At 34.5% G+C, this 23,521-nt stretch overlaps 1 protein-coding gene across 1 annotated transcript in view; it reads right to left on the minus strand.

Moving 5' to 3' along the window:
* The window catches only part of LOC140441490 (xanthine dehydrogenase-like), a 52,070-nt gene that overhangs the window by 1,734 nt on the left and 26,815 nt on the right, over window positions 1-23,521 (minus strand). The window contains exons 6-11 of the mRNA XM_072532245.1: window positions 21,276-21,584; window positions 20,862-21,199; window positions 19,320-19,626; window positions 13,006-13,279; window positions 523-746; window positions 293-463 (exon numbers count right to left, since the gene is read on the minus strand). Coding sequence (XP_072388346.1) covers window positions 293-463; window positions 523-746; window positions 13,006-13,279; window positions 19,320-19,626; window positions 20,862-21,199; window positions 21,276-21,584 — 1,623 coding nt within the window. The remainder of the gene's footprint in view (window positions 1-292; window positions 464-522; window positions 747-13,005; window positions 13,280-19,319; window positions 19,627-20,861; window positions 21,200-21,275; window positions 21,585-23,521) is intronic.

A 23,521-nucleotide genomic window follows, 5' to 3' on the forward strand; every position in this document is an offset into this window, starting at 1 on the left:
TTTGCTCTATTCAGTTCTATTCAACTATTTCAAAGAGCAGCCTCCCGGCCCAAAATTGCCATGCTGATAACTAACCTATGTCGCGGAGATGACACATGAAGAGCAAGCATAAGATTGCAGTGTTATTTCTAGTAGATATTGAGTATTTCTTAACCCAGCTTTGTTGTTTATGGTAACCAATATTTATATAAATCATAGCGAATTAGCTGTTATGTACTTTCTAATATTATTCATTGTACATGAGGGTAAATATGTTACACTTCGTATACCCTTCTAATAGTCATATATTTACCTTCTCAGTAATATTATCCACACACGCCATTCGTATCTTAGCTGCCGTGTAAGGTGCATCAATCCGGAAATGTCCAGGTTCCACATTATTTTCTTCCCTAGCTGCTTTAATAGCATCCTTAATGGCAAACATCACAGAACTTGCTAAAAATAATGGCGGCTCACCAACAGCCTAAAATTTTAAACTAAATTTTAGAAAATTGTAATTAAATTTCAACATGTATTTGTTACCTTCGAGGAATAAACAGCGCGTGGGTTTGATACCCCCTTCAATAGCGAAACATTAAATTCTCCAGGAATATCCGCGAATCCAGGTATCTTGTAAGTTCCGGGGCCTCGAGTTAAAGTTTCTCCTCTTGGAGAGTACATCATCTCTTCGAGAACAAATAAACCATAGCCTTGCATAAATGCTCCTTCAACTTGTCCTACATCTATAGCAGGATTTAAACTTTCTCCTAAAAGGTAAAATATTTATTGCATATTTAAAAGTTAAAAGATTTTAATACAATTTTAATAAAGAAGTTGGATATTGGTAGCATGTAGGTAATTATTGTAACTTCAAAAGATATTATTTCTACTTGTTTAACACTCACAATTTTATGTGTTTCAGTACCTCTCGGGCAATTACCGGGCAAGTACCTCTCGGTTACTAGTGCTAATCAAAGCGGTCGGCGTGTATTGTGAATATTTTCTTACGTAGCGCACATATAACGGTTTATAATATATATGTTAGATCACTAATCACGTATTTGACTTTTTAAAAAAAGAACTTTATTTGTTACAAATTAAATATTAAATAATAGTACAAAATTAATTTAAAATGACTACAATAACTGGACTGGTCGAAGTTGCAGCTAAGTGTGATTCCGGCATCTGAGAATGGTAATTTATAGGTTTGGTATGAAGTGCTGAATTGCTGTTCCCATGAATGTTGGCCAACGGTTCGTACAAAGTTCTAATGCGTGCTCAGCGGTTTCTATGGGAATGGGATGATGAAATCTGAAGTCGGCGAACTTAAGCTAGTTCAAGGTTAATATTTTCTCATATAACAGCTCCCCTTATTAGTGAAAAGTCAATGTCATTGCTTTGACTTTTACAGAGTAATTGGTGTTTCTGCTTCGCTTTCCTGTTGGACATTGGGTCTTCTTCTGAAGGAGGTTAAGCTTTGAAGTTTCTGTCTAATGGAATTTCTGCGTGGTAGTGGAGTTGGAGGCTGATCCTGGGACAAGGAGATTGCAATTTTTGGGAATATTTTGGTTCGGTATTTGCAGAAAAGGTATAAGATAACTAGGATAATAATCAGGGATAAGGTTGATATAGTGAATAAGGGTAGATGTTCCTCAATGAATGATTGGCTCATAATATGGTCCAGTTCTTCTGAATATTGGTCCAATTTGTGTTGTGCAATATTTAAGTCATCTACGTTGATTTTACTGAGTTTTAGTGGTTTCAATTTTGATAGGTGACTCTTTGTCTCAAAATGGTCACAGCATCTGTAGGGTACGTTAACTGGGTGACTTCTATACGTGATATTTGTATATTTCTCAATTTGGTCTCTAGCATGAATTCTGGTACTGCCAATGAATGCAATACATTCGGGAATTAATCTTAAGATTGAATTTGTTTTTATTATTTGTGTAGTGACGTCTTTCCTTGCACATTTGATTGTTACTGGTAATGGATCGGAAATGGTTAGTAACCATAAATTTCGGTCAATTTCTTGTACATTGTAACCTTGTGCCAAAAGCATGGACATCTGGCAAGTTTTTGGTAAGTTGCTGAGAGGTTTCAAAACCTGGGCTTCACATATAGCATCTGTGTCTATGGGATACGGAAGAATGTCTGTACACATTCTTTGGTTTTGACTGATTTGTTTGCATTTTTCGGTGTCCATGGGTAAAACATATGAAATTGAATCATCATCTCGCGCTATGTATTTATGAACAGTTGAAAGTAAATGATGAAAACCAGTTTGATTATCTAATATTGGTATTGAATATAATTGATACAAGGTGAATATTTCGGGATCAACTAACGGAATTTCGAGAACGAAAACAATTTTTGAATCAAGCTGATAAGCTTGCAGTTTTATTATGTCAATATACTGAGCTATATTTGACATATAAGTGGGTAGAGGCAATACGTTATTTTGTAATGACTGTGAGATTTCTTTTAATGCGTCCATTAAGTCTATGGGCGAAATAATAGAACTATGTAGAATTTGCAGGCGAGAGAATGTGATAGAATTTAGTATATCATTTAAATAATTTTCTAAAAATACGTAGCTTTCCATTAAGGACTCACATAAATCTAGTATTTGTAATTGTGCTTGGTAAAAGGAGATGTCATTATTAATGTCCAGAAGTGTAGTCTCGATAGTTTTTAAGTCTTCGTTAAAAGTTTCTTCGTCTATTTGCAATTTTTGAATTGTAGTGTTGAAAGTTCTTATAACTGAAGTGGTAACAGATATTTGATTTTTTAGGAGATTTTCAATTTGAGTTTCATCGGAATTTATCTTATTTATACATTTATTAAAGTATTCGCCATCAGAGGCGTCTAAATTTCCAGTAATAGATTTCCAGATTGTTCCAATACCATTTACTAAACCGCGTTTTAGGCGTTTATTATAAGGTACTGTGTCAGAGGTTATTTCTTTATATTTTAAATTAACGGAGTTTGAGATTTGTTTTAGCAGACTAACATGTGTCTGTACTTCGGCTTGAAAGGCAAGTTTTCTCGGTGTATCCACGTTAATAAATTTTTCTAACAGGTTTTCCAAAATTCTGTCATTATTGGATATTGTAGTTTTGATAGGTAATAATTCTTTGTAAACAAGTAAAGTCCATTTGTCATTAGATATTCGTATAGTTCCTTTTTCATGAAAAAATATTCCAATTGTATTATTAATTGGAGTGAGGAGAATTTGGGATTGGACGATAGGAAGGAGTCCATAGAATCTGTAAAGGAAAATTATTCAAAATAAGGTTTAAGTCTGTCAAAATTTACTTTAGAGGTTTGGTTAGTTTTGGGGTTAAGGATAATTGCGGAATTTGTAAAAACTTCTTGAATTTCGAAAGGTCCATTAAAAAGATTATCCGATTTTGATTTAATTTGGGATTCTTTTGTCGTAAACTTTGTCACCAATTTTAAAATCAGGTCTTCGTTCTGAAATATTCTCGTCAAATCTTACTTTCGCCTTTTCTTTCTGTCTTTCTGTTTTTGCTCTGGCTACTTTGTAAAAATATTCCATGCGGTTATTCAGGTCTCGAATATATTTACTCATTAGTGTTTTTTGATTGTATAGAGTTTCTGGTGGTCGGCCTGCAGTGTGCCCAAATATAAGTTCATATGGTGTGAAACCGTGGGTCTTATTCTTTGTGTTGTTATAGCATATTATTGCATAAGGAAGTATAGTGAAGGGATGATCGTTTGGGTTCTCGGCTTGATTTGCTCTAATCATTTCTGAGAGTGTGGCATGAAACCTTTCTATAGATCCATTAGATTGTGGATGGTTAACGCTAGAAAATGTTAGTTTAATGTCGTATAATTCGCATAGATCTTTGATTATAGCATTCTCGAATTCTCGACCGCAGTCACAATGAATTCTTAGTGGTGTTCCATAGTGTTGAAAAAAGAGTAGGAGTGTCTTGACTACTGTTACTGCCTTTTTGTCTTCCAAAGGATAGGCTTGCGTGAATTTTGTCAATTCGTCACGAATAGTTAAAGCGTAGTTCCTAGTAGGGTATTCGAATATATCCATATTTATTCTTTCGAATGGTGTTTTTGGAGTTTCTGTTATGACTAGTGGTCCACTTAAGTTTTTCCTGCAAATCTTAACTTTTTGGCAAATTTCACATGCTTTTACAAATTTCTCTACATCTTTTGTTAAATTCTTCCAATTGTATTTCTGATTTATTCTTCTGACAGTTTCGTTTATTCCTCGATGTAAGTTGTTTTTACCGCAATGGTAATGATCTAAAATTTGAGGGATTTCGTCTTCGCTGGCTGTTTTAATTATATTTTGACAGATTCTTAATTTTAATTCTTTGTCAGCAAAAATATAAGAAAATATCTCTAGGATAGGTAGTTCGAGATTATTTTCGACGCAATATATTTTTGATTCATCGAATTGATCTTTATTTGCAAAAAGTACAAGAAACAAGTGTGATATTACTCGTTCGGGATCAAACGGTAATGGTATAATAAAATATTTTCGATCTTTTACAGTTTTGCTGTGTACAATATTAATTCTTCGGTTACTATATTCCATGTTTTCTTCGAATATGTCATTCATTATGTTCTCGTGGAGTTCTTCAAGTTTATTTTGCCAAAAAAATGTAACAATATTTTTGTTGGATTTGTCTAATAAGTCCTTATTCGATGTTTCAATTTTAGAATAATCGATTATTGACTTTGTTCTATACAGTTCGATAAACTTGTCAAGTTCTTCGGACATTTTTTCTATATTTTCTTCATCGTCGTCTTCGTTTTCTTGAGTTTCCGTGTCATCTTCATTCGATGCATGTAATGAGATTTTTGATTGAAAGTTTGCACAATCCTTGAAATGGTTAATCTTTATCCTTGAGAGGGCATCTGCATTTCTGTTTATTTTTCCTGCGCGATGTTCTATTTTATAATTGTATTCTTCGAGTTTTAGGCGCCAACGCGCTAATCGGCTTCCGGGATCTTTTATCGAGAAAAGCCATGTAAGTGGTCGATGATCGGTAATCAGGGTGAATTTTCGGCCAAAAAGATATGGTCTAAAATGTTTGACTGCCCATACGATAGCTAATAGTTCTCTCTCTATAGTCGAATATTTTGTTTCGGCACCGCATAATGTTCTGGAGGCATAAGCTATGGGTAAATCTTTTCCAATAGGGCCTTGCGATAGAACAGCTCCAATCGCGAATGCACTAGCGTCAGTTGTTAGTAAAAATGGTTCCTCAAAATTGGGATATATAAGTATTGGATCTGAAGTTAAAATATTTTTGAGTTCGTTAAAGGCTTCTTTGCAATCAGAATTAAAAATAAAAGGTACGTCTTTCTGAAGTAGTTTCGTAAGTGGTTTAGAAATTTTGGCAAAATTTGGAATAAATCTTCTATAGTAACCGGCTAAGCCTAAGAATGACTTTATTTCTTTGGTGTTCTTTGGTTCCGGGAAGTTTTTGATGCAAGATATTTTAGCTGGATTTGTTTTTACACCATTTTCTGTTACAAGGTGGCCCAAATATGCTACTTCTTTTCTTAAAAATTCGCACTTGTCTGGCTGTATTTTTAAATTTGCTTTTCGTAACCTTTTAAAAACTTCTGTTAGTCGTGACATGTGATCATGAATAGTGGGTGAGTAGATAATTATGTCATCCATATACACTAAGCATCTTTCGTTTTGTATTCCTAAGAGGATGTTGTCCATTACTCTCTGGAAAGTAGATGGAGCATTCATTAGTCCGAATGGCATGCGAACAAATTCGTAATGTCCATTTTCGACGGAAAAGGCCGTTTTCTGGATGTCTTGTGGCTCGATTTCAATCTGGTGAAATCCAGACGCTAAATCTAGTGTTGTGAAGTATTGGCATCTTCCTAGTTGGTCCAATAGTTCTGATATTTGTGGTAGAGGATAACGGTCTTGTACTGTGAGTTCGTTGAGTTTTCGATAATCAATAACAACTCGCCATTTTTGTTTTCCTGACGCATCTAATTTCTTCGGTACGACCCAGACTGGACTCGACCAGGGCGAGACGCTTTTCTGGATTATTCCTTCTTCTAACATTTTATTAATTTGCGTCTTTACCTCTTCCTTATGTATTTGAGGATATCTATAGGATTTAGTGAAGACAGGTTTAGCGTTGTTTGTTTCGATTTTGTGCTTGATTTCGTTTGTAAAGGTCAGTTTGTCGCCTTCGACATAAAATACATCTGCGTATTCAGTACATATATCTAGAATTAGTTCTTGTTCTTCGCAATTTAGATGATCAATTCTTAGTTGTTCTTTAATTATTCGTGTTCTATCTACTACGGGTTCTTCAAAATCATTTCCGTTGTAGGATAGGATTGTCTCCGAATTTTTAAAAGGTTCGATTGAAATGTCTGAAAATTCGATTGTCTTCGGCATAGCATTAGCATTTAGTACGGAAGTTAGGAATTCTCCATTTTCATCTACATGGACTAATGCATGAGGTAATCTAACTTTTTCTATTTCTTGAGCTGATAATATGGCATCTGTATTTGATAAGTTGCATTTTAGTCTGCATATTTGTTCGGTCCGGCTGTCAATGGTAATTCTGTTTTTTCCTTTTATTCGTTTTCTCTCTGGTCTTTCAAGATTTTTGTCTTGATCTCGGTTTTTTACGATAGTATATTTTTCATTTATAGGGTTTTGATATTTTAAATTTGATTCCTGTTTAGAATCTAATTTAATTTTTATTTTAGGTTCGTTTTGTCTTATTTCTGTGGGGTGTGTCGGTGTTTGGTCTTTAGGAGGTGTGTTTGTCTCGTGTCCTACTTTGTGAAGGGTGACAGTTTTAAAATTTGTATGCAACTGTCGGGATTTAAGATCTATTACGCATTCATAATGATCTAGAAAGTCTAGGCCTATTATGCCATCGAAATCAATGTCTAGATTGAAAATAAAGACTTTGTGAGGATTATCGGCAGTGAAGGGAATCAGGACAGATTCTGTTATTAACAATTTTTGATCGGTTATACCTTGAATAGTAACGTTTTCAGGAAATCTATTATGATAATTGCGTGCTGTGTTTTCTTTGAAAACAGTGATTCCAGCACCTGTGTCGATTAAAAGTTTAAAAGTGTTGGTAGCATCGTTAATGTAATATAAATTTTTGGAACTCATTGTATGAAATGGAGTTACATGAATGTCTGTTCGGGAAAATTGAGATCCGGATGAAAGTTGTCTAAGTTGAGTGCTTGGATTTGTTCTTGGATATTCGTAATATCCGTTGAGGGGTTCGTATGATTGGGAGGATGATTTTGATTCTGAAGTGAAAGAAAATCCTGATAATTTTGTGTGTTATTGGTTTCGTAAATGTTATCACTTTGTGGATTATTTTCTGTATAATAATCCGTTTCATAGTTTTCATAGTTATCAGTATTATAATAATTATCTGTATAGTAATCGTCTGTATAATAGTTAGTCGTCATTTCATCAGGGTATTCGTTTAAAACATGTGCTCTTTGGAAGTTTGGGTTTCTTTGAATAACAGATGGACGATTTTGATTTTGATTTTGAGATGAAAAGGAAGGTCTCTGTTGGTTGAAATTTGGATTGTTGGACGAATATTGATTCCTATTAGGGTTCTGATTGTTTTGATAGTTGTTAGGTCCATTATTATATTGGTTTTGGTAACCGTGTGGCCTAGAAAAAGTTTGGTTTGGCTGTACGAAACGTGAAGAGCGGCATTCACTATTTAGATGACCAATGCGGCCACAATTTGTACATTTTGTAAACTGAGATGAGGGTCTTCTCATTGGTTGAGAGGGTTTAGGAATAGTTGATCTAGAATTAGATTTTTGTTCTTCAAAATATGACAATTGAAGTTCGCGTCTAATACGATTGCTTGCTTCAATGAGATCTTTTGGATTACTAGCCCTAATAATTTGTCCTAGACGAGGTTCTAAACCGGTTAAAAGTGTGTTTAGGGCCATGGTATCGATTAAGTCACATTGGGCAGTTTTTTGATCTGGGGATAAATTTGCTACTTGGATCGAGGCGTGCATTTTTGCATTCAGAACTTGTAAACGGTTAAAGAAAGTTAGAGGAGATTCGTTAGATAGTTGTCTTAGTCTTTGTAAGTCTTGTATTAAGGAGGTCAGGTCTCTACTGTCTCCGAAATGTAGATTTAGTAATTGTTTTATTTCTGTATAAGAAATTGGTTTTCTAGAATTAATAAGCTGTGCAGCTTTACCTTTGAGTTTATTTTTTACGTGAATCGTTAATAGAACGCGCTGATCGCCTGTGGCCATTTTAAAAGCACAGTCGCACGCATCTAAAAATGTAGAAAGAGAAATCGGATCGCCTTCAAATTCTGGGATAATAGAAAATATTTCCGAAAGCTTGTATGGTTCGATTTCTTGTTGAGTCTGGGAACGTGTCTCAGGCATTTTTCGAGATATTTTTAAACGAAAATGAAAAATAGAAGTATGGAGAAATATAAAATGTATCAGTATATAAGGGAGAAAAAAAAATGTGGTGGTATATAAAGGGCTAAAATGTATCAATATAAAAATATCAAAAAATATATCAACAAAAATGTATCAAATATACCAAATAAAAATATATCAAGAGAAAATATACCAAAATATAGCAAGTAAAAAAAAATATGTCAATAAAATATCAGTATAAAATAGTATGTAAAGAAATATCAATAATTTCAAATATTAGATAATCAACTTGTATTTTTTTTATGTATCTTGATTAATTGACTTGCAGTATAGTCAATTTCGTAAATTATTATAACAAAATTATTAACGAGATGATTCAAAATCCACTTACATAAAGAAGAACATCGGGACGCCTTGTTCTCTCTGCTCAGCTACCAGGGGCTTCACTAGGTGTTCCTTCCGTAGATTACAGGAGTGAGGTTGTTCGGAGATGCTTTCTTCTTTAAGGGTTGTCTTGTTCTCTCTGCTCGGCTACCAGGGGCTTCACTAGGTGTTCCTTCCGTAGGTCACAGGAGTGAGGACTTCCGTAGATTCTTCGTTCCGTTAAGGGATGAGAATCCGCCGCTGCCAGTGAGTATACACGTGTTCTAGCAACGTTAACCGGATCCTACTGACTTTGCGCCAATTGTTAGATCACTAATCACGTATTTGACTTTTTAAAAAAAGAACTTTATTTGTTACAAATTAAATATTAAATAATAGTACAAAATTAATTTAAAATGACTACAATAACTGGACTGGTCGAAGTTGCAGCTAAGTGTGATTCCGGCATCTGAGAATGGTAATTTATAGGTTTGGTATGAAGTGCTGAATTGCTGTTCCCATGAATGTTGGCCAACGGTTCGTACAAAGTTCTAATGCGTGCTCAGCGGTTTCTATGGGAATGGGATGATGAAATCTGAAGTCGGCGAACTTAAGCTAGTTCAAGGTTAATATTTTCTCATATAACATATATATATATATATATATATATATATATATATATATATATATATATATATATATTGGAAAAGAGTAAAGAAATGGACTCTGGAAGTCATCCTGGTCCTTCACAAAGGGTTAAATTTGGTGATAAAAATTTTTAAAAAATTTTGCAAAAATGGAATGGGTAAATTGATTCTGGCGCAAATGATGTGGACCCAGATGCAGGGTATTTACCAACAGACCATGATACTGAATCACTGAGGAAAGAAAAACCACTTATATTTGCATAATGTGCAAGACTCCGATAGGTTTGCAATGAACGGCAAGAGTTTGCAAGGGATGTGCCACTTAATTTTTTTGACAATTCTACCCCCTGCAGATTTTTTCTCGTGGATGTACAGATTTTCGTAAATGCTATTTTATGTTTCTTGTATAACTCTATATTAGGTTTGTTTGTTTAAAAAAAAATCTGAATTTTTGTTTATAGCATTTATGACTGTTTGTTTCAATAGACCAAAAATATTACCAAAATTATCCTTTAATAGATTATTCTTTAAAAATCTTGTATTTTATTATTAAAATCAGTCATTTCACCAGTTCTCCCATATCCAGACACTACAGGAAATTACATAATGCATATTTTTTATTAACTTTATATTTGACTTTATATTTGACTCCATTTTATAATGACCGGTAAAAAATACCGGGGCTCTGTTATTACGTGGCAATAATGGAATGTCTCTAGTTAAGGGTTAATTAAGTGTATCGTCTTCCAAGAAGATCCATGGGCAACCAGCCGCATGATCTTTACTTTGTCCTTACTTTGTTGTATTTAAATAGTGTCGTGATGCTGACTGTATACCACTGGCGGAGGTTCATGAGGCAGGATGTTCTTAGTCGTCCAGAACCACGTTTCCTTTTTATTTTTTTCCTGGATAAATTCATGCAGTTATTCATATTTAGTATTTCTTAGCACACGTTTAAATTTCTCCAATTTTTTCTTTTTTATGGTATTTAGAACCTCGCTTTTTTTGTTGAGACACTGAAAACTGCCTTATTCGTCACTCTGTCCATCTACAATATCCTCAACATTCAGCGGTATGCCCACATCCCAAAAGACTCAATTATTTTATATATAGTTTTAGTGAGAGCCCATACTTCCATTCCATATATGTTCTGGTTTGTTCTATTCTGCTTTTAACTTTTTGAGATAAATAAATCACACTTTTCTGTAACCGAACAGCTCAAATATTTTTATGACTGCACTCGATCCACTATTCCTCCATCTACCTTGATATCATTTAGATTGTTAGCTATATTTTTGTTTGTACTAATGACTACCCATTTGATTTTCATTGTATTAACTGCCAAACCATTTATTTACCATGGTCTGCTACCGCTGAGCAAAGTATCTGTAAATCATCTTTATCCGTTCTTAGGAAAACTGGGTCGTTAGGATAACTTAAGTTGTTGATGACTTACTCCATTTTCCACAGCTTCCCCGAAAATCTGTCTGGCATATAAATTAAACAAAAGTAAAGAGAGCACACATCCCTGTCGTTCTATTCTCATACTAGGAACTCCTTCTTGAACGTCTGACCTTTAATTCTAATGTCAGCAGTCTGATTCTAGTACAAACTTGGCTATTATTTAAATGTCCCGTCTATCCAGACCTATGTCATTTAAAATACCAATTAACTTATCGTGCTTAACAGTGCTAAATGCTTTCTCGCTGTCGACAAAGCAGGTGTAATATGTATTTATATCTCCTTCAATTTATAAATTTTTTGTTTTTGCTTTCAAACTTTGTTTGTTTTTCCATTATTTGGCTGTTTCTTTGGTATTATGAGTAATATCGTCATAATTGGAGATTTAGCCCAGTCTGGTTAAAAAAAAGGTCAAAAATTTTTTCGCAGATATCTAAAGCTTTTAAGACATAGGTAAGGGTTACTAGATAACGAATAGATAAAAAAGTACTCGTATTTTTACCTTGCGTTTTTTTTTAACAATTTATGGTCACAATTTGATTTTTGTCTATAAGTTTTTTCCCTTATATTTTACATAAACAATATTTATATAATTTTTTATATCAAGTATATCTTTATTTTCCCGTTTTTTAAATTAAAATTGATAAAGAATTTACGGAGATATTTGTAAATAAGCAGTTTTTTTGCACTAATTTGTAAATTTTATTAATTTTTTATTAACAAAATAAAATGTTATTAATACATTTAAATATCCAGGAATTACCGTCTTTTAATAAATTTGTGAGCAATTTCCCCCCAATCGGTCAAATAGTTTAAAAGTTATTTAATTTGTTTATCCCTGAGGCTAAATATTTAAACTATTGAATTTGCACAATGTTGTAAATATGTTGTAAAAAGTTTAAGATGGAGAGAGCAACAAAAAAGAAAATCACATTAATTTGTATCTCGTGAAATTAAGTGCGTTCAATCAAAATTCAGGAGTAGTATAAAATTAAAGAAACAATGGGAATTTAAGTAGGTATTAAGCATATATTATTGTTCTCAAGCCATTTTCTTGTGGCATTTTAAAGTAGATACTATTTTAATGGGAATAAACAACAATTGAAGGTTAAAATAAGTTTATTGACATTTCAATTTCCACTTCGGAAATTATTCTCAAAATACAAACATTAATAAATTAAAACAAATTTTGTTTTTTGTTAAAAAACAAAATTTATTTAAGATCCTGACTTTTATCCAGAGGATGGATTTGGTTTCAAACAAGTTGGATAGGTTATTTCCTAAATAATTTTTTTTTGATGAAGAAGACGAGGATGAACAACTGTTAACATTACCTTGCATCAAATTCCTTAACTCCTGTCGATAAAGACGAGCAAAAGAAACAAGCTCCTGCTCCCTTAAATGAATCTTTTGTATGGTCCAAGAAAAACGTCCCCAATCTCCTTTTCAAATCATTTTATTTTACTGAGTCTTCAATTCAAGGCTCAATGTTGACATTAATTCGAGTAAACCAATCGAGTTCTTCAGAGTTTAATCTGCTGTAAATTTGGATTATAATGCTACAAAAGGAGTAGATATCGACCAGATGTGTTTATCCTATAGTTGCTCCAGAATTACCCGGAGATGCCCCCTTTCGCTATTTTATAGACATTTAGATATAGCTACAATAAATGCTTATTTTATTTTTAAATTCAATAACCTTGACATTAACAAACGACGACATCAAGACAAAACCATTCAAGATATTGTCGAACCTAAAATTTGTTATCACAAATACAAAAATAACCACAAGAAAAAAACTTGGAGCAGTGTAAAAAGAACGTATGTAAGAAACATAGCCACATCTCTATTAAATGTATCCATTGTGATAATAATTAACAATAGCAATGTAGCTTTTCTTTTAAAATATTTTTATGACCTATATGCCTATGTCTATTATTTAAGTAAAATAAATAATATGTATTTTGTGTTAATTTAATTAAATATAACTCTCTAAAATTGTATTCTTTCTTATGTTGTATTGACTCAACGACATTATCTACTTTGCTGTAATTCACACTGAAGTGCCACAGAATCAAACTGAACTAAAATTGATAAAACTAAAATGTGGTGCATATTTTCTTACCCAAATCCATGACGATATCAGTCCGTATCACTTGATGGTCTCCAGTAAGGGTGTCAATTTCAACTTCGCTACAAGCAACCCCATATGTAAAGTAGTTGTACATTCTGCCTTGGCCCGTTTTCCAGTCGTACCCAACATCCGGTGTTTTATAGAATCCCGAAACGGCTAAGCTAACTCTGTCGAAATATGCTGTATTTACCCATTGTTCCCAAGTACCGTTCGGATTGGCTTCTTTGTATGGCTTTAAACGTTCATTTAAGATTTCGCATGCATTCTACAAAACAATGTATATTGAAATATACAAACATAAAAAATGATAAAATATCTAAAGAGATCAAACACTGTATAGTTTCTGAACCATGTCCATCCTCATTCTTTTGACTAACTATCATAGCTCCTATATATTTGGCCTTCTCTACCAAGCCTAAATGATTACTGTCACTCATTGGCTAAGCCAGATTAGCGAAAAATTCGGAGTTCAAAGCAACACTGGAAAAATAAAAATAATGATCGTACACAGAGCAAATAATAAGCTACCGCACACACACCAAGTAGCGAATTTCGAAGTGGTAGACATATTTGCATACTTGAGCTCCCTGATAACCAAGAAGGCGATTGGTCGACAGAAATCAAGTGTAGAGTAGCAATGGAAACCCAAACCACAACAGCTAAACTAATTAAAATATGGAAAGAACGAACAAGGAATATTAAGCTTAGGTTGGTCAATGCCCTTAGTTTTTGCATTGCTACATACGCAGCTGAAGCATGGACTCCTAAAAAAATCGATAGGACTAAGATCAAAGCCTTCGAAAAGTGGGTCTATAGAAGAATTCTACGCGCGTTCCGGACAGAACATAGAACCAATCTGTCAATACTGGAAGAGCTTCATATCAAAGATAGGCTATTAAAAAAAGTAAACCAAGTATATCTAATTTACTTCGGCCACATAGCTAGAAGAACGGAGACCATAGAACTATTGGTAGTAGAAGGAAAGGTAGAAGGCCAAAGAGCAAGAGGAAGATCTCCAACACGAAAGGCAGACCAAATGAAGACTCTGGTGGGAAAATTCTTACATGAAGCCATGTGGCACAGGATCGCAGTCAATGGAGGCAGCAAGCTAATAATATTTAGAGTGTGAGTACGCACTGGGAAGGTCTCAAGAAATGAGGAGGAGGAGGACCAAACGCGTGTTTCTGTTTCTCATATTATTCTTCCTCTGTTTTTCTACGAAATAGGTCTATCAATGAGAGTTTTTCTTACTGGGTCATTTTGCACCTCAACTTCATTACAGGTCTTAAGACTTCCGGTACATTTTCAGTACATCACACAAGGTATGAATACGATAAGGATATAGACAATAAAACATACAAATTTTAAACAATTTATGTATAAGTGTTTAGGTATGAGAGAAGATGGCTTGGTAAAAGGTCATTTAGCAGATCCTTTAACAGATTTTTGTTTGATATTTTCTACCGTGACCTGTTAGTTTTATTACATGTACCTATAACTGTTTAAATGACAATGTTTATGTTTTTTTAAAAAATCAGCCAATTAGTAAGTTAATTATTCTTTATTATCACCTCATAAAGATTAACTAAATACTTTGTACGAATTGGAAACCACACGTGTTCCTGTTATAGATTATACCAAACTGGTAAATTCGCTATTTCCAATTTATGCAGGTGTGCCGCATATTTTCCGTATCGAGTTTTAAACCAGAGGTGATGACAAAACAATAGAAGAATTTAAATCGGGGGATAAAGAAGATTTAGGAAAATAACTTTTATCTAGCAATGAATCGTCACTGTCAAAGGGATCTTCGATACTGTCGGCATCAGATGAATATTCAGTTGCTGTCTACTCATTCTCCATATCGAGTTCATCAGCCTGTTCGTTATCCATTTCGTGTTCTATTTCTGTTCGTATAAACTGTTGTTCGTTTTCATTATTAAAATTTTCATGACTTTCAATCAACCGTGTATTATCATGTAATTTATTTAAAATAGTATTTGTTCAGAACTCTCTCCAAAGTTTTTATGACCACTGATTGTTTGCTCATTTGCAACTTCTATCACCTTTTGTTTCACTATATCAACCATATTTTTTGCCTTTTTCGATATTTTAACCAGTACTGCTCACACTTCAATGAACTACAATAAACTGAAACTAAATATACAGCGACAAGCACCAACAAGTTAAAACGAATGGCAATGCCATATGCCTTCCGGGGTCTGTGACACATAGTAACAATAATTTTTTATGTGCGGCACGTGTCTCAGGGTGCATGTGTCATATTACACACATCAGTAGCGAGAATTGAAAATTTCATATCGATAGCTATTTGTTAAGGCGGGTACACATATGCGAGCCAAACGGTATGCATACGGTATGCGAACGCTATATTCGTTAATGTGTACGGCAGAAAAAACCGCTTGCGTACTGTTTCATCGTGACTCGTCGCGAACCAAATTGTTGCGGTTAATTCCACGACTTCAAAGGAAGCTCGTCTTTCAGTTTGGACGGCGCTTACTAGACGCAGCGAACATTTTTATTGTCTTATCTAAAGTCTTATCAAATCGACATTGTGAATGACGTGTTCCTTCCTAGAGAGACGTGAGAAAACAGTAAACTGATTATTATACATATTTTTATTTTTGTTAAACAAGCAAATGCTGTTTTGATTTAACATTTTCGATTGTGCCTTTCATGTGTGTGGGGGAGACTGTTGTGGGTTGTTACAAATCTCACAAATTGTTTTTTTGAGTCAGTTGAAGTTTTTGAAATTTTTAATTTATTCTAGCCTATACTAGGGAGTCTATTACACAGTATCTTTGACTCAAAAGCTGGTTAAGTATTACAGAAATGATTGCTGGTGTTGATTGTTAGAGAAATTAACCCATAGAGTAAATAAATTAAATAGGAAGTAGTAAAAAATATATTTAATACTACAATGACAGAAAAGAATATGTGTAAGCGTTAGAAATAAAAACAATAACAAATTCTGGTAACATATTTTTAAAGAGAAAACACTAATCACAGTCAGATTTACAATTAAAGCAAATGTATAATGGGCTTTTGTTTGTACAGTTTAAATGGGTAACGTGCTTACATTCTCGACATTGTACTAACCACCAATCTTCGGAGCTTGATGAATATGGACCACCGCATACCGAGTACAAAACTTCCTCATTGGAAGACTCTTTTTCGGTTGCTTTCAGGGGTGCTTTTCTCTTCTTGATATTTTTCTTTAATTGCAAAGATTTTGTCTTTAGATTATGTTCAACCTGAACTTTACGCTTGAAGGTGTCCCTTTTCTTCGAATTTTCTTCTTCAATCAACATCTTCTCTTGTGTATCAGTCAGAATATAGCTGTCTTTCGTCTCGTTCTTCCTTCTTTTTTGAGTTTGGTTAGATATGCTTTCGGCAGTGGCTTAATATCTTGAGGCGAAATAAATACAGCTGGATTATTAGGCTTGGCTGACGGAATAGTGTGTATTTTAGGTGACAAGGTAGTCGATGGACCCGGTTGACTTTTCAAGTGACTGTTGTCTTGAACTGTAGGTGGTTCAGGTTGATTAATTTCTATGGTTTCTTCATATAGAGGTCTATCAGTTACGGTCTATGAGTTATGCAGTAAAATCACTATCGTTGGAAAATATCTTGATTGACAGGCCAAATACCAGTGCAGGAGAAACCAGCAAGAATATTGACAGGCATAGTGGTCAAAGGAAATGATGTTCTCATAATTGAAGACCAATCGTATAGTCATTCTTTTTTCAGCATTGTTTTTCATCCACTGATTTATTATCTAAAGGTTTAAGCCTATGTGAAGTGTGCGGCAGAAATGAAAGTGGAGTAATGAAATTAGCTCTCCAAAATTCAATCAGAGAAATTGAAATATGAGACTAGTGGTTGTCTAGCAATACAAGCACTTTATTGGCTTCACTTGATTTTACGTGTTTCGTAATAACAAGAAATTCATTATCTTGCATCCATCCAGACTTATTTCCAGTTCCTATAGACTCAACTGGTCCATCTCTAATAAAGTGGTCTTGAAAACGTAACCGTGTGAAGACGAACATTGGAGGTACGGTATTCCCCACTTTCTTAGTGTTTTTTCTAGCTATAACTTTGGGTAGCTTGTAAGGCTCAAAATTATATCTGTCTAAATTAGTTGACAATTTATTAAAAAAGTTTACATTTTCTTTACTAAAATCCATTGCTCGTGAAGGGCTAGTAGCTTGAGGTGTACAAAGACTTAAATTTGAATTTCGTCGCATGAATGCAATAAGCCAATCTTCACTTGCACGTTTAGTCGTGTCCAATTTTTCTGGGCAGGGCAGTCTGTTACACTTTGCAAATTGAAAAGCTAACTTGCGTAAATCTTTTGTGGTAAGTCCGAAATACAAATATACAGCAGTTTCGCAGTATTTAGCAAGCTGTAACTCCATTTCGTCATTAAATACTCTGTTGTGAGGATTGTATCCAACCAAAGATTGTGAGTTTTCAGCTAACGATTTAACATAGCGATATAAAGAATCGTGACACATACCATAATCTTTAGTCACTTTTCTAATAGATTGGTTAGTATCTATTTCCTTCCTAGCTGCTTCGTCATAAATAACTATTGGTGTTAACCCCAATAATTGGTTAAATGTGCACTGGAACCAGTCTCTTAAATTGCGCAGCCAAGATGTACGTCGTCTCTATTAAATAATAGTATAATAGGTGTAAATTGTAACATGTTAGAAACGACACCGCAGTGTGTGTTACAATCGACACCAAGTTAACCTATAAATAAGAAAGATGATTTTTGTATATATTATGCCCCTCATAGAAAAAGTTAGCTACAGTAAACGGAGGTAAAGATGTTAAAAAAGATTGGCCTTACCTTAAAATATTTCCAAGTTGAGATTTGAACGGTAAAATCAACAATTTGTGTCGCAACTAAAATTTACTTTTATGATGATGATAGAAACAAGTGACTCTAACTTGTGTAGTAGGTTACGGCCAACTCTGAAACTACAGTCGGTGGTGTGAGGCAGATATCCGTCTATGCATATTAGTGCGTTTTGATTTATTTCACATGATTGCGCCAATATCACTGTTACAAAAGTTACAAATGACACCAGTCTTCCCTACGTATCCAAAATGTGTACGCATTTTGACGTTGAGTTCGCGGTTTTTAGTTTAATTGGTTTAAATTTTGTACTACTTTGAAATAGCTTGTGATATAAAAAACAGTTTAAATTTAGTGTATATTTTTTGGCGTAAAGTTCTGTGAACATGATGCTAGAAACGTGACGTAATAAATACCCTAATTACAAATTAAATGAATATGACGTGTCCCTAGAGACGTGAGAAAACAGTAAACTGATTATTGTACATATTTTTATTTTTGTTAAACAAGCAAAAACAGAAACATAAATCAGTACAAATTATAAATAAAATGAATCATTTCGCACATGTGTGTTCGTTGTTGGTTTGTCGCTTTCCATGGATCGAGATAAGTATGCGATCAGTACGATGTAGAATATTTTTCAAGGATCTGTACGCGTACGGTACGTATACCGTTTGGCTCGCATATGTGTACCCACCTTTACACTTAAAACGACGTACAAATACCATTTTTATCGCTACCGCAAGATGGATCTAAACAGCTACTTTATGAAACATATTTTCGAGATCTGGGACAATAAATGGAAATCCACACCATTAAAGATTTAGGAAATAAAAATAAAATTGGACCATGGCAACCACCCGATGTATCTAGACGAAAACAAATGATCATTTCCCGTTTACGACTTGGACATACCCAGTTTTACCATGAACATGTGTTTAAAAAAGAAGAACACCCAATTTGTGATCAGTGCGCTTCACTTCTTACAGTAAAACAGGTACTAGTGAAAAAGTGCGAAAAGTTTAATATCCATAGAATTAAATACCATCTACCAAACAATCTTTAAAACATTTTAAACTCCAATAACAATATTGATAAACTACTTCTGTTTTTAAAAGATTGTAATTTAATAAATAAAGTGTAATCGTTACCGTTCCGCTAATAACCTTATTAGGTTAAAGCGGGTTTTTTGTAAATAAAAAAAAATTTATCCCTATTAGGTTTTAATAAAAGATGACCATAATACACGTATGAAGATAAAACAGGCGAAGCCTAGCAGAGATAAAAAGAAGATGAATCTTAACACGTTTTTTGCAATTTTCACAATTAAAATTAAAAAAAAAAACCAATTTTATAATCTATAACATATCTTAAACGATAGTCTAAGAAAAACCAAAACCTATTCTTAACTTACCAGAACTGCCATTCCATTTAAATCAGACCCAGTACTTGCAGCAGTGGCTGAGGTATTAGGAACCTTGTCAGTACTTGATTCCACCGTATGAATCTTTTCAACCGGAATTCCTAGAGCTTTACTGGCAACTTGGATCATTTTCGTATATAGCCCTTGGCCCATCTCGATACCACCATGTGATATTAACACAGACCCATCGGCGTAAATCAATACGAGAGCACCGGCTTGGTTGAGAAAAGTGACACCAAAAGCGATACCATATTTGGTTGGGACGATATTTAGACCACGTTTTTTGTATTTGTTCAACCTAGAAAAATTAAAATATTAATCGTTGTTTTTTTATTAAATTTGAAAGTAAATATGTGCATCGATAATAATTAACAAGTGTTCAAAATATTATCGGGCTAGATCATAACATAAAAATATCAAATTTATGACAATTAGTAAACATCCAACCTTAAACACTCAACAAATGATTAAGCAACATGAAATTTATAGAGTCGAGCATTATACACATATAGGCAGCAATTCAACACTTTGGCGGCGTCTTTCTTATTTCTCAATCTGTCCAGAAGGCGCCCTTTAGTGTTATATGCGAATCTGCGTGTCGCATATATGCTATCAAAAATTTCATTCTGCACAGGAAACCGTTCTGAAATGAAGTTCTGTGACGAAAGTGTTCATGGTATTATTTAACAACAATTCTTCTTCTTCTTATAGTGCCGACTCCACTACTAAAGGTTGGTTATAGCCATTGCAAATTCGTCTCTATCTTGAACCAGTCGCGAATGTTTTCATTCAGAATATTTGTCGTCTATCAAAACCCCGTTTTCATTAGATTTTTTCCTTCATATTCATCTATCTTTCTCCTTTTAATGGTGATCAAAAGTTTTCTGTATCTTCTGTTTTCTTCTCTAGTGACTGTACCTGTTCTAAAACCATATTGAGAACGACTCAGGTATTCTTCACACTTATTGTGAATTCGGTTATAAATTATTCGCATAAAAATCTTAGCGGCATGACTCTTTAGGGATACAGTTAGACGGTCTTCACATTTCCTTGCTTTTTGTTTTTTAGGAAGAGCTATATATGTGGATGTTAGCCAGTTATGCGGTATTGAAGTCTACTTTCCAGTAGGGAGGAGGTCATACCATTATCAACAAGTTACCATTGTATTGTATGAAACCGACCCCTCAGAAAATCAGAAATACGTTTAAAAATATGTTAAACTTTTTATGAAAAATATCCACTATATTATTTCTAAAATCTTCTAGGAACTACTCAACTTAAATTAAGGAATATATTTATAAGACCTGTTATTGTCAGAAGCTTTAAATTAAACAAAACTTGATTAAGTGGAAAGTATATAGAATTCGATACTTCAACTGTATATCACCTTCACGTATAAGTACGAAGAATTTTTTGAAGATGTAGAGATAACAGTAGCTAAAGGAAAAGTTTTTCCTACGTAAAAGGGCAATTTTAGAGTTGGAAACTAAATTATTCTAGTAACTTTTATCATACCTTTAACTTTTATCATACCTGTTGAATTCTTTCACAGCCTTCCTTCTAATTAGATAATTCGAAGACTCCTTGCACTCCTTCCAACACTTATCTAGGGTACAATTTTCTAAGATTTGGTTGTAGTTAGTTACGTCATCTTCTTTGTATAAATTAATTTGGCTGACTTCTATAGGATCCTTCTTTAAGTAATCAGCAATCTGCTGAACCATAACCTCCGCAAGGTACATTCCTTGGGGAGCTCCAAATCCGCGAAAGGCTGTATTGGAAGGAAGGTTCGTTTTACATAGAGTGCCTTTGACTTTACAAGTTGGTATGCGGTAAGCGTTTTCAGCGTGAGTCACGGCCCTAGCCATTACCTAAAAATTTTTTAAAATTACTGTCTGTACATCTCTGATGTAAACGAATTTAAAAGAGTATTTAAATAGTACTTACCGAGAATGAAAGATCATTTGAATAACCAGAATTTGAATAGAGTTCCGCATTAAGACCTAACATTTTACCACTTTCGTCAAAGGCTACTTTATATTTATAATAGAACGGGTGCCTTGCTCCAGTCATCACAATATCTTCATCTCTATCCAACATGCACCTTATCGGCCGGTTAAACTTTTTAGCTGCAACTGCTATTGGTAGCGCTAACATAGCGGCTTTAGACTCTTTTCCTCCAAATCCGCCTCCCAAACGCTTGACTCTGCTTACTATTTTGTGCTGGGGAATGCCCAAAACTTCACTAACTAGTCTCTAAAAAATACGTTAATTAATCGATTGTCTATATGACCAGTAACATGTTTATTACTAAGGCAGTATATACACAATAATATAGCACTATACCTCGCCAGTTCTATTAATTTATATCTATCGAATGGTTAAATCTAAGTCAATAAATTAAAAAGATAAAAAGCTCAAACATGCCAGATCGAACCAGCCAAAAGTTATAAATCATGTGGCCCTTATCGCCAACATCTAGAGGATGGATCTCCTGATTGGGGCAACGAGAGTCTATGCAAACTACTTAAATTAAAATTAAATTAAATTTTGATTGTGCTGTATCTACATAGTTGCGTAGACTGTTTTATTAGGTATAATTACGCCGTATTCTTGGTTCCCCTATAATTAATTCCGTCTGTGTAAGTCTGTTTAAAAAGTTTTTAGTACCTCTGCCATATAACCAATTTAGTATTATAAAGGTTGTTATAGTGACTCATCTATGTTTCTAATACCCTAAGGAAGTTTTGCCAAAACGAGTGTCCGCGGGGGTTATACCTTTGACACTTTGTTTCGTCACCACTTCGAAACGGTTGGAGTTTGACTAAAATCCTCTCCCCTGTCACTTCAAAGTCCAGACATCAGAATAAAAGAGCTGGTGAAGACTAAACAATGCTCCTCATCCCCTCAAACGTTCCACCGAACTCCCAACCTAGTGGAGAGTAACTCCCAGATACTTAAGGTGCTTCGTGGGTGTTACTCTCGCTCCCGCGGACTCAAATACAACACTGTCTCTCTTTCTCTGGCCTCTCAGTACTACAGTTACCGTAGTAGAAGGGGTAACACCCTCCCCATATTGTAGTTTAAAATCCCGTTATGTGCCAGGTTCCACGCCGTCGGGTCCACGACGGAGCTTGGTGGGAAACCAGCCGTTACATATACCATCACACCATGCTCCACCACAATCTTCCTCTCGGAAAGATAATTAGCGAACACGTTCCTCAGATACCACGGACAGTTCCTTGCTTCCAAAGAGCTCATTACGTTACCCCACTGCAATGTATTGAAAGCATTTCGGACGTCAAAGAGAATCTGGATGACCCATTGTCCCAATTTCCCGTGCTTCCACCGCGTTCACTGTACTTTGGCCCTGGCAGAAATCATAATGTCTCGAAGATAGGCCTCCAGACATCACAATCACCACAATTTTTTCATAAAACTTTCCGATGCAAGGAAGAAGGAAAATAGGACGATATTTTCCTGCCTTGAATTTAGGCAGGAGCACGAGCCTCGAGATTTTCCAGGGATCCGAAAACGATCGCACGACAAAAAGAGCATTCATGTGCTCCAGCAGTCATGTGGGTTCCAAACGGCCCAGACGTATAATCGCCTCAGGCGGGATACCATCTAGACCGGAAGCCCTACCGTATTAAAGGGAACCCACCGCCACACCAATTCATACAACGTAAAGGGAGTGCGACGCTCAGCCTTGACGTCTCTCTGCAAACCATGCAACCTTCCTTGTGGAATCAGTTCAGTGACTGTATCAAGTTTTTGGTCCAATGGCATGTCATACGAAGCACAGGCGTTTTAAGTTGCCTAGCCAAAGGGTATATATTTTATAATATATAATATATGATACCCAAATGACAAGATTTTAAGCATATTATTTTTGTTGTACGATGGCGGTAGACGTTAAGTAAGTTCTCTTAAATGCAGTGTTGTGCTGTTAATTCGCATTAGCATTAAGTTAATTTATTGTAATGTGTTAATTTAATCTCTCTCTGTTTGATCTGATCACGTAAATATACAAAGGATTTACCTTCTTAAGTCTCACCTGCAGGCTGCTTTCTCAGGAGAAGTTCTCATTATCATTTCATCACATTAGTTTTCAATATATGTTTAAAGGGTCGCGCCTACCTTTTTTTGCTTTATTTGAAAATTTTACGATTCAATTTTCATTTATTTGGTTA

This window comes from Diabrotica undecimpunctata, chromosome 5, assembly GCF_040954645.1.
Source record: "Diabrotica undecimpunctata isolate CICGRU chromosome 5, icDiaUnde3, whole genome shotgun sequence".
NCBI lineage: Eukaryota > Metazoa > Arthropoda > Insecta > Coleoptera > Chrysomelidae > Diabrotica > Diabrotica undecimpunctata.